The following is a 14,714-nucleotide window of genomic DNA, read 5'->3' on the forward strand; positions in this document are numbered from 1 at the left end:
GTTTCCTTTTTCAGGTAACAATGCTGATTCCTGGGCTCTTCACCTGCAGTCCAGCGACTTCCAGTTACTGTGTCCAAATGGAGCCCGTGCTGAAATCACTCAGTTTGCTCAGTGTCACTTGGCTCAGGTGCCTGCCCAGGTTGTCATGGTCCACCCAGACACCAACATTTTTGCTGTATATGGACTACTGGACAAAGCTCAGGTATAATTTACAATTAGTTCACCTGATGAGGTGGCCATTCTCAGATTATTATGAGCAGGGGTATCCAAACTTGGTCCAATCACAGGCTGCAATGGCAAATTTCCAAAAGCCTAAGGAATGCTCCTAATTTCATCATTTAAAAATATAAAATAAAATGCACACCACCATAATACTTGTTTATCCTGAAGTCTTCCTAAATTCATAATAGAAATGCAACAGCTACATGAGAAAAGAGCATGTATGATAAATTATTGTAATTATATAGAAGACTTTTGAAAGCATTATGCCTTCCAGGACTTAGTAGCAGACGCTCCAAAAAAAACCCCTCAAACTATTCAGTTTATTATAGGTGGTGCAGGTACTGACACCTAAACTTAAGGTTGCCCGACACTTTCCATTATAAGACTCTGTTTTCAGTTGTTTATAACTTTACTAAACTTAAACAACTGGGACTAAAATTTTCCATGCTGGGTGTCTGCTTCAAGATGAATGTTTTGAGAAAGTTTCAGCTAAAATGGTTCAACTGTTTCTGAGCACGAGATTAGAGGAAAATACGTTGTTTTGCTCATGTTAATAAAACACCATGTTGTTGACCGCTAATGACTCCATGCTTTGGAGCAGGGACTTGAAATTTGGCAGGGGGTCACCCTATTGTCAAGGATGTGCCTTTTGCAAGCCCCTTGGAAATCTGTCCAACTATAGCTGAGTTAGACGCTTATGAAAATTTCAGTGTGCACGTACTCTGTAATGATCTGTTTGGCAGCTAAATTCTCTGAAGATTCTGTCTCCACTGAGCATGTGCCATCCCAGGGATGCAGTAGCTGAGCAGGGCTTTCCCTGATACTGGCTACCGAGGGCTGCTGTGATGCCCCACACAGGAACTAAGAATATAGAGACTGTCTTTCCTGGACTCTCCATGCTCCCCCTGTTAGCACCCTGGAAGCACAGAGGAGGAAGAAGGTTGATTTGAATTCATCATTTTTAACAATGTTGCCTTCTCCAATACTAAGATACTAGTAATGGTCCTATAATATTGTTAGGATTTCTTTTGTTCTAATATTCTTTAAAAACTCCTTGTTTTCATTGTCACTGCCCGCTATGGGTTTTTTCTGATGTTTTTAGCTTTCTTTAACAAATTTATACACTTCATAACTTCAAATTTTCTATTTATATACCTTTTTCCCCATTTGTTTTATTTTATTTTATTTTATTTTATTTTTAATTGCTGCCTTCACTTTGACACTGAACCAGGGAGCAGAATTTGGCCCTTATGTATTACATTTTAAATACATGGATGGATGTGACAGCCAACTACAGTGGGAGTTCCAGACAGAAAAAAGGTTCAAGTTATGCCATAACGATCACAGAAAATATCTTGCTAATTGGCTTCAATATTGGGAGTCTTAGGAGACTGGCCAAGGACTGAATGGGCTTGACACTGAAGAAGCTTTTCACCCTTAACTGGAATATTCTATTGGGCTCCTTTAACTAACACAAAAGGTTACTCCAAATTGATTTTTAAAACTTATGATAATATAAAAGGCAAATAATTTGAAGTTAAAATTGTTTGTGAGCTTCTGAGCAATGGGGAGGGTTAGTTTCCACTGTGTTATGTATGCTGCTAAAGATGAATATAGCACTGGCTATGTAATACAAACTCTGATACTAATAAAAGAAGAACAGGAGTACTTGTGGCACCTTAGAGACTAACAAATTTATTAGAGCATAAGCACGAAAGCTTATGCTCTAATAAATTTGTTAGTCTCTAAGGTGCCACAAGTACTCCTGTTCTTCTTTTTGCGGATACAGACTAACACGGCTGCTACTCTGAAATCTGATACTAATGGAAACTTCATTGCTTTCAGGATTTCTTTGGAAATGACAGCAATGGAAATGGATTCAAAATGTTTGATTCCTCAGATTTCCTAGGAACAGATTTGATCTTTAAAGATTCCACCGTTAAGATTGTACCAGTAGGAGAGAAAACAACCTATGCAGAATGGCTGGGAAGTGAATATATAGATTCTCTTAAAGGGATGCAATCACCACAGTGCTCTGGGGCAGGTGAGCCAACATTTTTTGATGTATGTGAGATTGATTTTTTCTCTCTCTTCCTCTTTCGTATTAATTGTAAGATGCTGTCTGATCCTTATGGACTGGACAATTCCCAGGTTCCATGACATGGCCACTGGGTTTCTGTGCTGTGGAGGAGGGACAGTTTTTGGACATTGGGAGACAGAGCAGTGTTGGGACTCCTGGATAATGAATCCAATCTGTCCATCTTGATGGAATGCTCCTACTTCCATTGGCTCTGTTCGGCTTCTCCCCTTCCTCACCTCATGTGGTTCCCAACTTCTGTCTGAAGTCAGCAAACAGCAGGGGATGAGTGTATGCTGGGAGCGCAGGCTGGGGACAGAGGATAAACTGTGGAATCCAGAGTAGCTTCTTGCATCATGCAGATGCTGGTGGCTGGGAAAGGTATCCAGCGAGGCTCTTCACCAACTGGAAGGAAGCAAGGGATCCCAGCATTCACTGGGGGCTGAGGAAAACTAGGGAGATTGCAGGGGTTATGTTTTGCAGCTGGGAAGGAGAGTTCAGGAGCAGATGAGTTAAGTACATGTGTTCACTGAATTTGTTTATATTTGAATAATCAGCATATATTTGCACCTCAATGTCACCGATCTCTGCTTAGGAAAAGATGTCATTTTGCTCTGTGATATTTAAATTGGTGCGGGAATGATTTGGGTGATCATTTGGGAATGATCTGGATCTAGAACCTTTCTGCATGGTGTGGTCAATGCCTCTGAGGAGCTAAAAACTGTATTTGGAGCCGATTAAATTGATTAGCTTGCTCCTGTATAACTATTTCACAATCAGCTAGCAGTCAGATCAGCTTCTAACCCTTAGTGCTCAATTTGTATTTTTATTTGTAGCTGCAATATCCATGAACATCATTGTGCTGCCGGTGGCTAGTGTCCTTCTGATTAGATTCTACTCGTGATCATCAGGCCGTTCCTTGGATTAACAGATATTCAGCATAATAAACTGAAATACTGGTAAATAATAATATTAATAAACGGAAATAAAACTTAGAAAATGAATGAGAGACGCATGTGGAGAGCAGCAGAATTATCCAGGCTATTCCCTGATGCTCTATATATCCATAAAGGTAATGGGAGATCTGGGAGGGTGGGAAACGGATGCAGTTTACAGCCTCGTCCTTGCCGCCTTCCCTTTGCTTCCCTGCCTCTCTTACCCTGTTTTACGGATGCTGTTCCTAGCCATGGCACTTCAATGCCAAAGGAAATAGGCTCCAAATACAGTCCTGCTGTTGCATGTCCCAAAAATAAACTCTGAGGTGTCTGATACTCACAACTATGGATAATTTTTGGTCACGTTTTTTTTTTAAAAAGGTGCCCTCGGAACTTAATCCAAACTTTTTCAAGTTGTACAGTCAACATTTCCTGATGGAAGAGATTAAAGGCCTATCCCAGTGGCCTGGTAGCACTCTCCCATTTGTCCTTCTCATTGTCACAGGGGAGTCCCTGAAGTGGGCATAATTTCTGTCTATGACATTGAATCACACACACCATTTTTGTATTGTTCTCTGAAGAGCTAAATTTCAGTTGAAATACTTACCGAATAGGAGCTTTATGGATAAGCATCTTCTTTGTAAGGTTTCCTCTTCTCTTCTCACCATCCCATTACTTACTTACTTACTTGTAATGTGGTTCAGGATAAATTCAGCTTACCTACTTCTCATTTGGGGAATGTGAAGTTTCGGTTAGATTAGTGTAACCCTTCTGCCCCTCTGAGTTGGCAGCAACAAGGGCCGTGTTCAGTATGTAGGGGTTCCGTTTCAATAACGCAATGCAAAACCGGCTCGAGCCCCCACTCAGTGACCTGGAACAATTACATACCACCCCCCCGGGCACCTCTAGGAGGCAATACTTCCCCTCTCGCAAGCACGGAGTCTGAGTGTAGCAAAAGCCTTTTAATAAAGGAGGGAAACAATGTGGCATTATGTTGGGGAAACACCACAAACAGGATTCATAACACAAACCATGAGCAAAAGACCCACCTCCAAGTAAGTTTGGCAGTGTCCTTTTCCCCTCGAGGTCTTAAGTCCAATCACCCCAAAGTCCAACAACCCAAAAGTCTCTGTCCCTGGTCAGTACCGCCCCAGAGAATGGGGGGGGGCACACAGGGTGTTAAGGGGCACCCTTATGTGGTCCGAGGCCGACTGCCCCACCTCTCCGTGGAGTTCTGCTGCAGCCTTCACCACAAACAGCTCCACTGTACCCTCCACTCTGCTCCTCCAGCCGTCCCATGAGCCACTCCAGCCGTTCCCGCAAACTGCTCTGCTCCACTCACTGTTCCGTGGGCCACTCCAACTGCCCCAAAAACTGCTCCGCTCTGCCAGCCACTCCACTCCACCAGCCGTCCTATGAACCGCTCCAGCTGTCCCCATAAATTGCTCTGCTCACTGTTCTGTGGGCCGCTCCAACCATCCCACAAACTGCTCCACTCTCCCAGCCGCTTAGCAATAGATCTTCAGGCTCCCCCACTAGTTAACACAGCACTCAGTGATCTCAGCTCAGTAATTTTAACTCTTTTAGTGATTTCAGCTTGTAGTAGGGGAGCCCCAGTGCTGGTGCACCATTGGCTCAAAGTGAATTCAGCTCAGCAGCCTCTAGCTAGACTCCTAATAGAATCAAAATTAGCTCTGCTATTCAACAGTGGAGAGAGGAGGCAGTGCAATTGGTGTTCCAGACCCACAAAAGGCACCCATATCATCAGATACACATCCCAATCTCTCTCAATTCACTGGGTTTTGGAACCCATGTCCCTTGTCTAGCGAGTGCTACTTAGGTGATGGTGAGACCCTCTGTCATAAAACAATTTAATTGTCCTTGATTCACATAACCAGGGTAACAACACTTTATTCCTCCTGCCCCAATAACAGAAAAACTGGGGATCCCACAGCTGCCAAAGTGACCATTTTGGGCTGCCGTGGGCTCACGCTAGGCAGGGTGGGTGTGCCTATGCAAACAAGATCAGCCCCTGAAGTTCTTTTCCACACTCGCCATAATTCACCACCAGATGTCAGGGTAGAGCTCATCCTGACTCTGCTTACATTGCTTTCCTCCCACTTTCAAATGACCTGAATCATGATTTTTGTTCCTTAAGCCATGAAGAGTTCCTTGCAACTCTTCCATAGCCAAAGTGTCCCTCCAGGCCACAAAATGCTGAGTTGGTACCCTATAGTGCTCCCAAGTCCTGATTGAAGAGATTAGGAGTCAGACTCTGAGTCCCAGCATAGTACTGTCACTCATGCACTGGGCTCACTCAAAACTAAAACTTTTGAGTGTTTTTTTTACACACACTTTTTTTCTGAATACAACTTTTTTAGTGACATGGAGCTTGACACACAAACACCTATATAAAATCCCCTTAAAAGAGTATATCTGGAACATTAATGGGCAGCTCATTGTCAAGCTGAGTCACCGTGGGACACATACAGCTGGTAAGATTATAATAAGAATGACCATACTGGGTAAGACCAATGGTCCATCTAACAAAGTGTCCTGTCCTCTAACAGTGACCAATGCCAGATGCTTCAGAGGGAATGACCAGAACAGGGGAAGTATCAAGTGATCCATCCCCTGTTGTCCACGCCCAGCATCTGTAAGTCCGAGGTGTAGGAACACAGGGTTGCATCCCTAACCATCATGGCAAATAGCCATTGATGGACCTATCCTCTATAAACTTATCTAATTCTTTTTTGAAGCCTGTTATTGTCTTGGTCTTCACAACATCCCCTGACAACAAGTTACACAGATTGACTGTGTGTTGTGTGAAGAAGTGCTTCCTTTTGTTTGTTTTAAACCTGCTGCATATTAATTTCATTGGGAGAGCTCCTGCTTCTTGTGGTCTGCATGTCTTTCTGTACAAGAAATCTGTATTATAAACAGACAACTGCAATATGTATGTGCATTTGTGTAATTAATATTTAGTTGCCAGGTCAGTGTGCCTGCTTCTTAAGGGATCCCCTATTTTAACACTAATAAAGAATGTTTTTAAACACACATCAGCAGGGAGAATTCTCTAACAATGCCTCCATCATTTTGCATTGATGGTGTTTGTAAGGGACATGAATATTGGCTTTAAATGTTTTGCTGTTTCCCCTTTGAGTGTGTATAATCCTTTTAAGATCTCACGGTACTTCTGAAGGTTCTGACTCCCTTTTCTAAGGCCATTCTCCCCCGGCTTCCCCAAGTCACACCTAATACTATTGGTTTTGCTGCCTATGTCCTTCCCGATGTAAGCCTCATGTCTGAAGCCCTAGAGAGTGGGGACAGTTGGTGAATAAGGAGAAAAGTGGCCCAGAGATGCTTGAGAACACAAAATGAATAGGCCAGCCTCATTCGCATTTCAGTTATGTGACAAGTTGGGGCATTTTAGTTAAAATACAGTTAAGTTTTGTGTGTTGCGAAATAAAATACTATTATTCATGTTGGAAAATGGAAGGACTGCACCAAATATGCCTGGGGCAAGGGGTCACCCTGACTAGACCATAGTCAGGCACCCATAGGGAAGGGAGCCTGGATAGACCTAATAGAAAAGATAGATTTCTTCTTCCATAGGGAGTTTCTCTCTGATGATGAGGACTCTGTTAAGGATTTTATATACTACTGATCCTTTTTGAAGGCTCAGCACAGAGGTAGTCTCAAGAGAGCAGATGGCTTCAAGACAACAACCAGAGCTGAAGCAGATGGTGGTGCTGAGGTACCTTGGACTGAAGCTGTAAAGAGCAGAGACTCTGGTGCAGGTCTTCATACCCAGCAATGAAAACTGAAATAACTTCAGCTGGGTTGGGTGGTAGAGACTCCTGAAGAACACTAGCCAGCTCTTCCCTTTGGGGCTAGAGAATGACCTGCCAGAATTCTTGGACTCCAGCAACCTTGGCCAACAAACTGTGAGTTGGGAAGTTGGGGATGAGGGAAGTGACTAAAATGCTTTAGCTACTCACAACTGCAAGAGGTGGACTGAGGTTGGGACTATTATTAAAACACACAAAGGGGAGGGGAATCTTACTTAATAGATATTGTTAATTTATTAATTCCTGGCTTTCCCAAATTAATTCTGTTGTCTCCACTACCCCTAATAAAGTTCTCAGTGTTTTAAATAATTAGACTTAGTGCTTATTAGTGGGAAGTATTGACCATTAAGGTCACCCAGGGTGATATATATATAGTTTCCCATGTTTTTGGGGTGGTGAGGGCTTATGCAAGTGTAAGTATTCAGAAAGAACTCCTAGAAAATTGAACCTGGTCCTTCTTACTGCAGACAGCATGTGGGCAGTAAGGTTACCCTTTTTTACTGTATGAAGGAACAGTGCTATTAATAATTTCATGTTAATACTTTACTTCAAAAGTAAATTGTCTTTGTAAATTTAGTGCTCCGGATACACAGGCCAAGACAGTGAAGTCATCCTTATACTCACAGATCAGGTACAATACAGGAAGAGGCAATGAAAGCTACCCTACAATGTGCCTCACCCAAGTTCTCATGGGATCACCTCTAAGTGTGGGAGATTAGTTTGGTCTCAACGACCAACTTAATCGTTGGCCTCTCTGTTTTAACTTTATATTGTTATTTCTTTTCTTTTCTTTTTCACTTTGGGAGGCACTCAGATACTATGGGGATGGAGGTCAAATAATCAGGTAGGTAGCTAGAATTGTTATATACCAATTATGTGGCGGTTGGGGGATGAGGACATTAGGCCACTAAAAACTGGACTCTTCACATAGGCCACCAAATAGCTATCCACTTGTAACACCTTTTAGTTACTTATGGCCCCGGGCTTGATTTGAATTATCTAATGGTGAAATGCCATCACCAATCTCTTGAGCCTCAGCTCATTATATCAGCTGTGCATTGAACACTCAGACAGGTAGGAGTTGAAGATCATGTATGTGTAACTGGAAATGTAACTTCGCCTACACTTTCCATAAAGTCTCTCATTGATCTATGGCCTTAGAGTTATAGGGTATTAATGATCTCCAAATAGGTATTATATAGGCAGATGCCATTTGGTAGTGTTAGCATTGTATTAATTAACTAGAATAAATTCAAATTAATAAAATTAATTCATTTTTAAACTGTAACCTACTCACAATGAACACACTACATTCTTGCATGAGTAGCTCCACTCCAATACAAGGAATGAATGTGTTGCATTTGGTTATCAGCATAAATTACAGTCCAGGGACATTCTCAACCTCAGGAACAAAAAAAGTCAAATTTTCATCAGTTCATGTTCATTTTTGCCTTGAATTTTTCATGAAAACAAGATGCAGTTTTTGCAAGCAGGACCCTTACATTTTGCTGAGGAAAACTGAGGCCGTTTTGGGTTGTTTCTAATTTTGTCAGAATTTTGGTGTGATGGTGAAATTATACCAGACACACTGTTGTTATGCCTTTACCCTTCTATCACACCTACTACCCCAGGATCTCAAAGGATTTAGAATCATGGAGCCAGATTCTGGCCTCCACACCAGCTCCCATATGCCAGTCTAGCACCTTATAGAAGATGTAAAGGGGTTGCAATGGGCTTGGGGAGAAGTTCCTCATTGTAGGATCAGCATAGAGTCTATGAGACTGACCTTGTACCTTCCCCTCTACCCCGAGACCCTACCATAGGTGCTGTACTGAGGTGAAGGCAGCAGTTAAAAATAAAATAATATAAAATAAAGTAAAACAAATTGGGTGGGTGATGGCATGGTCTCAGCACTCGGCCTCTATCGTATGCTGGAAGAAATTTCATTCTCCATAGCAGCCCAGAATCTGGATGGCAGAAAGGTGACATAAAATCTCAGGAGATGCAGCACAGAATCTGGTCCTGATTTTTACAGGTGCTTAATCTGAAACGCACAAGGGTAGTTGACCCATCTCAAGAGCATTCTTTCAGACGCTGCAGACTTTAGGCAGCCATCACTGCATTGGTTGCTGATGTGTATCATATTTTTAGTTATCTTCATAACCATAAGGACTAGAGATTTTTTTAAATGAAAATGTAGATTCTGGAGCACCCTAACCCTAAGTTTAGAAGAGCTGTAGTTATACTGAACTCCCCACCAACAATTCAAGCCCCGTATATATGAATTCTATACCATACTAAATTGTAGATGAAGAGTAATCACTTATCTAAGCAGAGCCTTTATTTTGAAAAGCTAATTGTCTAGAACAGTGGCTCTCAACCTTTCCAGACTACTGTACCCCCTTTCAGGAGTCTGATTTGTTTTGCATACCACCAAGTTTCACCTCACTTAAAAACAACTTGCTTACAAAATAAGTCATAAAAATACAAAAGTATTACAGGCACTCTATTACTGAAAAAAATGCTTACTTTCCTCATTTTTACCATATAGTTATAAAATAAATCAATTGGAATAGCAGTATAAACAAGTCATTGCAGGGCCGCCCAGAGGGGCAAGTGGGGCAATTTGCCCCGGGCCCCGCAGGGGCCCCCATGAGAATGTCTGAAGCTCCCCCCCTGGCCCCACCTCCGCCTTCCCCCATTCCCTGGGGCATCAGCGTGCCGCGTCCAGAAGCGGCCCTGGACAGCGCTGCAGCAGCATGGCTCCGGCGGGACCTGAGCTCCTCCCACTCAGAGCCACATGGTAAGGGGGCGGGGCTGTGAGCTCAGACGGGCCAAGCGGCAGGAGCTCAGGTCCCACCGGAGCCATGCCGCTGCAGCGCTGTCCAGGGCCACTCCTGGATGCAGCTTGCTGAGGCTCCAGGAGCGGGGGGAGGCAGGGGTAAGTGGCAGGGGCCGGGGGGGTTGGATGGGGCAGAGGTTCTGGGGGGGCAGTCAGAGGACAGGGAGCAGGCTGGGTTGGGGATTCTGAGGGGTGCAGAAAGTGGGGGGGGTCAGAGAGAGGGCAGGGCCAGGCTGTTTGGGGAGGCACAGACTTCCCTACCTGGCCCTTCATACAATTCTGGAACCTTGATGTGGCCCTCGGGCCAAAAAGTTTGCCCACGCCTGCTCTAAAGTCTCAAAAAAAAAAAGTGGCTTTGCATTTTAATTTAATCGCATAGAATCATAGAATATTAGGGTTGGAAGGGACTTCAGGAGGTCATCTAGTCCAACCCCCTGCTCAAAGCAGTACTAAATCATCCCAGCCAGGGCTTTGTCATGATATGCTCTATATAAAAAGCCCACCTTTGCTTGCAGCATGCATCCCCACTACTGCGGCACCGCATTACCATTGGTCCTCCCCTCCTCTCCAACTACTATTCTAGAAAATTCTTTGACCTATATAAGCGGACGCGTCAGGCGTGCCCAGCGCAGTGTCTGCAGTGTTTGTAATCTTTGTCACGTGTACTCTACTGAAATAGCATAACAAGCCCATGGCTTTATGTTTTAATTTAATCGTATGATACCCCCTTTTAATTTTAAAATATGGATCGGTTCATTGTTAAGATAAGAAAAGGAGCAGACAAGCTGTTCATGTGAGAAAGCCTTTTCGAAACTAGCGCATGTAAAAAACAAACTAAGCAGTACAATGTCCCAACAGCACCTCGACTCACTCATGATTTTGTACATTGAAGAAGAATTGGCTTCATCAGTTAATTACAGTGATGTGATATGAAATGGCCAAAGACATAAATTTTGATGACATTATTATTGAGTTCGCCAAAATGAAAGTGAGGAAAAAAATTGCAGCTGTATAATTAATGTTCAAAATAATTTGTAAAAAACTATTTCATAAGAAGCATTATGTAATTGCAAATGTATACATCCCATTAAAGCATTTAATGTTTTTAAATAATGTATTTCATGTATTTTCAAATTATTAAAAATTAATTTTGAATGTATTTCATTGGTTATCTTTTACATTTCCAAATGCATGTTACTATAGTATTGCAACTTTTTTTATGGAAGGGGCCCCCGAAATTGCTTTGCCCCAGATCCCCTGAATCCTCTGGGCGGCCCTGAATCATTGTATGAAATTTTAGTTTGTACTGACTTCGTTAATGCTTTTTATGTAGCCCATTATAAAACTAGGCAACTATCTAGATGAGCTGATGTACCACCGTGTACCCCCAGGGGTATGCGTACCACTGGTCTAGAATGTACATTGCACCCTTGCAGCATGTATGTGTCCTTGTCAGAAATGATGAATAGGCATTTCAAAGCTTAATTCACAGGATTTTCTTTCCCACTAATGTGTACAAATCCAGAACTGCTTACTTCTCAGAGGTGCTATAAATAGTAGGACATACATACTTACTTCTCCAAAGACACAAGGTGACATATGAGATTTCATGAAGCAGTCTCTTCACAGATCATCTGTAAATGGATAACATCCTGTATCGAGACTGCATATGAGATAGCTTTGGCTACCCCCCCTCCATGGGTGTGAGCTCGTTCAACAAGAGCACAAGCAATGTCAATAGCATTCCTCAGCGACATTTCCATATTGGACATTTGCAGGGCTACTACATGGTCATCCATCTATACATTTATGAAGCATTATGCCATTACTACATTTACCAGAGCAGATGCAAATCTTGAAAGGGCAGTCCTGCAATCCTTATTTAGGTAAACTCTGAGCCCCGCCTCCTGGGAGTCACCTAAGTAGAATACACAACTACATCTACTTGGAAAAGAAACGGTTGGTTGTTCGAGATGTGATGTAGACATATATTCCATACCCACCCTCTGTCCCCTCTGCATCAGAGTCTGATCTCATGGGCATTTGGTGTGCAGGAATTGAGGGGGCCCAGGGCAGTGCCACCTCATATAGCCAGGGGAGGGGCTATGGCCACAAGGTTCAAGCGCTGCCCCCTACAGGTACTACTAAGCAAAATTCTCCAGCGCCAGTGCACTAGGTGTGCACACATCTAAGTGGAATACATGTCTGCATCACATCTTGGACAAACACAGGCACATTTAAGTAACCATTTGTTGTTTATCAGTAATAGCATATTAGATACTCTCAGCAGCAAATAAAATCGGAATGATCCAGAACTCCCTTTTGTCAATTCAATACCACTGCATTAGTTAATAAAATAAGCAAAACTGTGGTCATGTCAGCCATATCTGCTCTAGTACATAAGAACGGCCATACTGGGTCAGACCAATGGCCGTCTAGCCCAGTATCCTGTCTTCTGACAGTGGCCAATGCTTCAGAAAGAATGAACAGAAAAGGGCAATTATTGAGTGATCGATTCCCCCATTGTCCAGTCCCAGCATCTGGCAATCAGTGGCTTAGGGACACCCAGAGCATGCAGTTGCATCCATGACCATCTTGGCTAATAGCCAGTGATGGACCTATCCTCCATGAATTTATCTAATTCTTTTTGAATGCTTGTTAGCTTTCACAACATCCCCTGGCAGAGTTTCACAGACTGACAATGTCTATTCATTTCATTGGATGACTGGTTCTTGTATTATTAGAAGGGGTAAATAACATTTCCTCATTCACTTTTTCCACACCACTCATGATTTTATAGACCTCTATCATATCCCCCCCTTAGTCATCTCTTTTCCAAGCTAAACAATCCCAGTGTTTTTAATCTCGCCTCATGTAGAAGGTGTTCCATACCCTTAATCATTTGTGTTATCCTTCTCTGTACCTTTTCCAATTCTAATATATCTTTTTTCAGATGGGGCAATGAGAACTGCATGTAGTATTCAAGGTGTGGGCATACGATGAATTTATATATTATCATTATGATATTTACTGTCTTGTTATCCATCCCTTTCCTAATGGTTCCTAGCATTCTCTTAGTTTTTATGACTGTCACTGCACATTGAGCAGATGTTTTCAAATAACTATACACAATGTCTCCAAGATCACTTTCTGGAGTGGTAACAGCTAATTTACGCCCCATTATTTTGTATGTATAGATTGGATTCTGTTTTCCAATGTGTATTACTTTGCATTTATCAATATTCAATTTCATCTGCTGGAGTGTTCCTGACAGATGCAGTTCCCAGCATGTCCTGAAGGAAGGAGATGGCAGTGCACAGGAAACTCCATGCAATCCCAGGAAGGACCCAGCAACAGGCTGTTTCTCCCTCTGGATCCTTGGGCTATTGGGGGTATGGGGTGTGAGTGTCTGGGCCACGGGAGGCAGCAGCTGGGCTCTGGGGAAGAGGGGATGTGAGTGTCTGGGTTGGGGGGGCAGCGGCTGGGCTCTGGGGGGCAGGGGTGTGAGTGTCTGGGCTGATGGGGAGGGGCATAGAAACAGGAACTGGGTTGTCATAGGGGTTTCTTTAACCCTCTACTCCTGGGGGAATTTTTGTGTGTGTCTGTATTGTTACAGACACACTTGATGACAAGTATTTTGAAATAAATTACCAAAATAATTGAAACTAGCATGATTATATGGTGTTATTTTAACAAATAGAATGTTCAGAATTTTGCATAATTTTAAAATATTGTGTGCAGAATTTTTAATTTTTTGGCACAGAATTCCCCCAAGAGTAAGATCCTTGGAGGACACTGCTATTTACCTCTCTCCATTCTGAAAACTGATCATTTATTCCTACCCTTTATTTCCAGTCCTTTAACCAGTCACTGATCCATGAGAGAACCTTCCCTCTTATACCATGACTGCTTACTTTACCTACAACCGTTTGGTGAGGGATCTTCTCCAAAACTTTCTGAAAGTCTACATACACTCTATCCACTGGATCGGGCTTGTCCACATGTTTGCTGACACACACTAAGAATTTTAATAGTTTGCTGAGCCATGACTTCCCTTTACAAAAGCCATATTGACTCTTCCCTAACAAAACCTGTTCATCTATGTGTCTGATAATTCTGTCAGATTGATAATTCTGTCCTTTACTATACTTTCAAACAATTTGCCAGGACTGAAATTAGACGTATTGCCCTATAATTGTCAGGCTCATCTCTGAATTTTTTAAAAATTGGCATAACAGTAGCTATCCTCCAGTCATCTGGTACAGAAGCTGATTTCAGCAATAGGTTACATACCACAGTTAGTAGTTCTGCAATTTCATATTTGAGTTCCTTTAGAACTCTTAGGTGAATATCATCTGGTCTTGGTGACTTATTACTGTTTAATTTATCAATTTGTTCCAAACCTCCTCTATCAACACCTCAATCTGGGACACCTCAGATTTGTCACCTAAAAATAACGGCTCAGGTGTGGAATCTCTCTCACATCCTCTGCAGTGAAGACAGATGCAGAAAAGTCATTTAGCTTCTCTGCAATGGCCTTGTCTTCCTTGAGTTGTCCAGTAGTCCAGTGGCCCCACCATAGGCGCCAACTTTTCCTGGCGCTGATGAGTGCTTGTACCCCCTCCACCCCCATTCCAACCCCTTCCTCAAATCCCCACCCCGGCCCCACCTCTTCCCCGTGTTTTCCCTCCCAGCACTTGCCACCGTGAAATAGCTGTTTCGCGGTGGCAAGTGCTGGAGCTAGGGGGAGAAGCGGCGCGCTCAGGGGAGGAGCAGAGGTGGAGGTG

General features: G+C 42.9%; 1 protein-coding gene across 3 annotated transcripts in view; it reads left to right on the forward strand.

The window, feature by feature from the left end:
• The window catches only part of MELTF (melanotransferrin), a 74,648-nt gene extending 66,358 nt beyond the window's left edge, over nucleotides 1-8,290 (forward strand). The window contains exons 14-17 of one of the 3 annotated variants that reach the window (XR_004647226.1): nucleotides 15-202; nucleotides 2,068-2,266; nucleotides 3,136-3,258; nucleotides 6,850-8,290. Coding sequence is in view for 1 of the 3 variants with exons in the window: in XM_034782440.1 (XP_034638331.1) it covers nucleotides 15-202; nucleotides 2,068-2,266; nucleotides 3,136-3,203 (455 nt within the window). In the remaining 2 variants the exon portion in view is untranslated. The other 2 variants (XR_004647227.1, XM_034782440.1) reach the window with 2 other exon arrangements.
• The last annotated feature ends 6,424 nt before the right edge of the window (nucleotides 8,291-14,714 follow it).

Source organism: Trachemys scripta, chromosome 9 (assembly GCF_013100865.1).
Source record: "Trachemys scripta elegans isolate TJP31775 chromosome 9, CAS_Tse_1.0, whole genome shotgun sequence".
In the NCBI taxonomy this organism is placed as follows: domain Eukaryota; kingdom Metazoa; phylum Chordata; order Testudines; family Emydidae; genus Trachemys; species Trachemys scripta.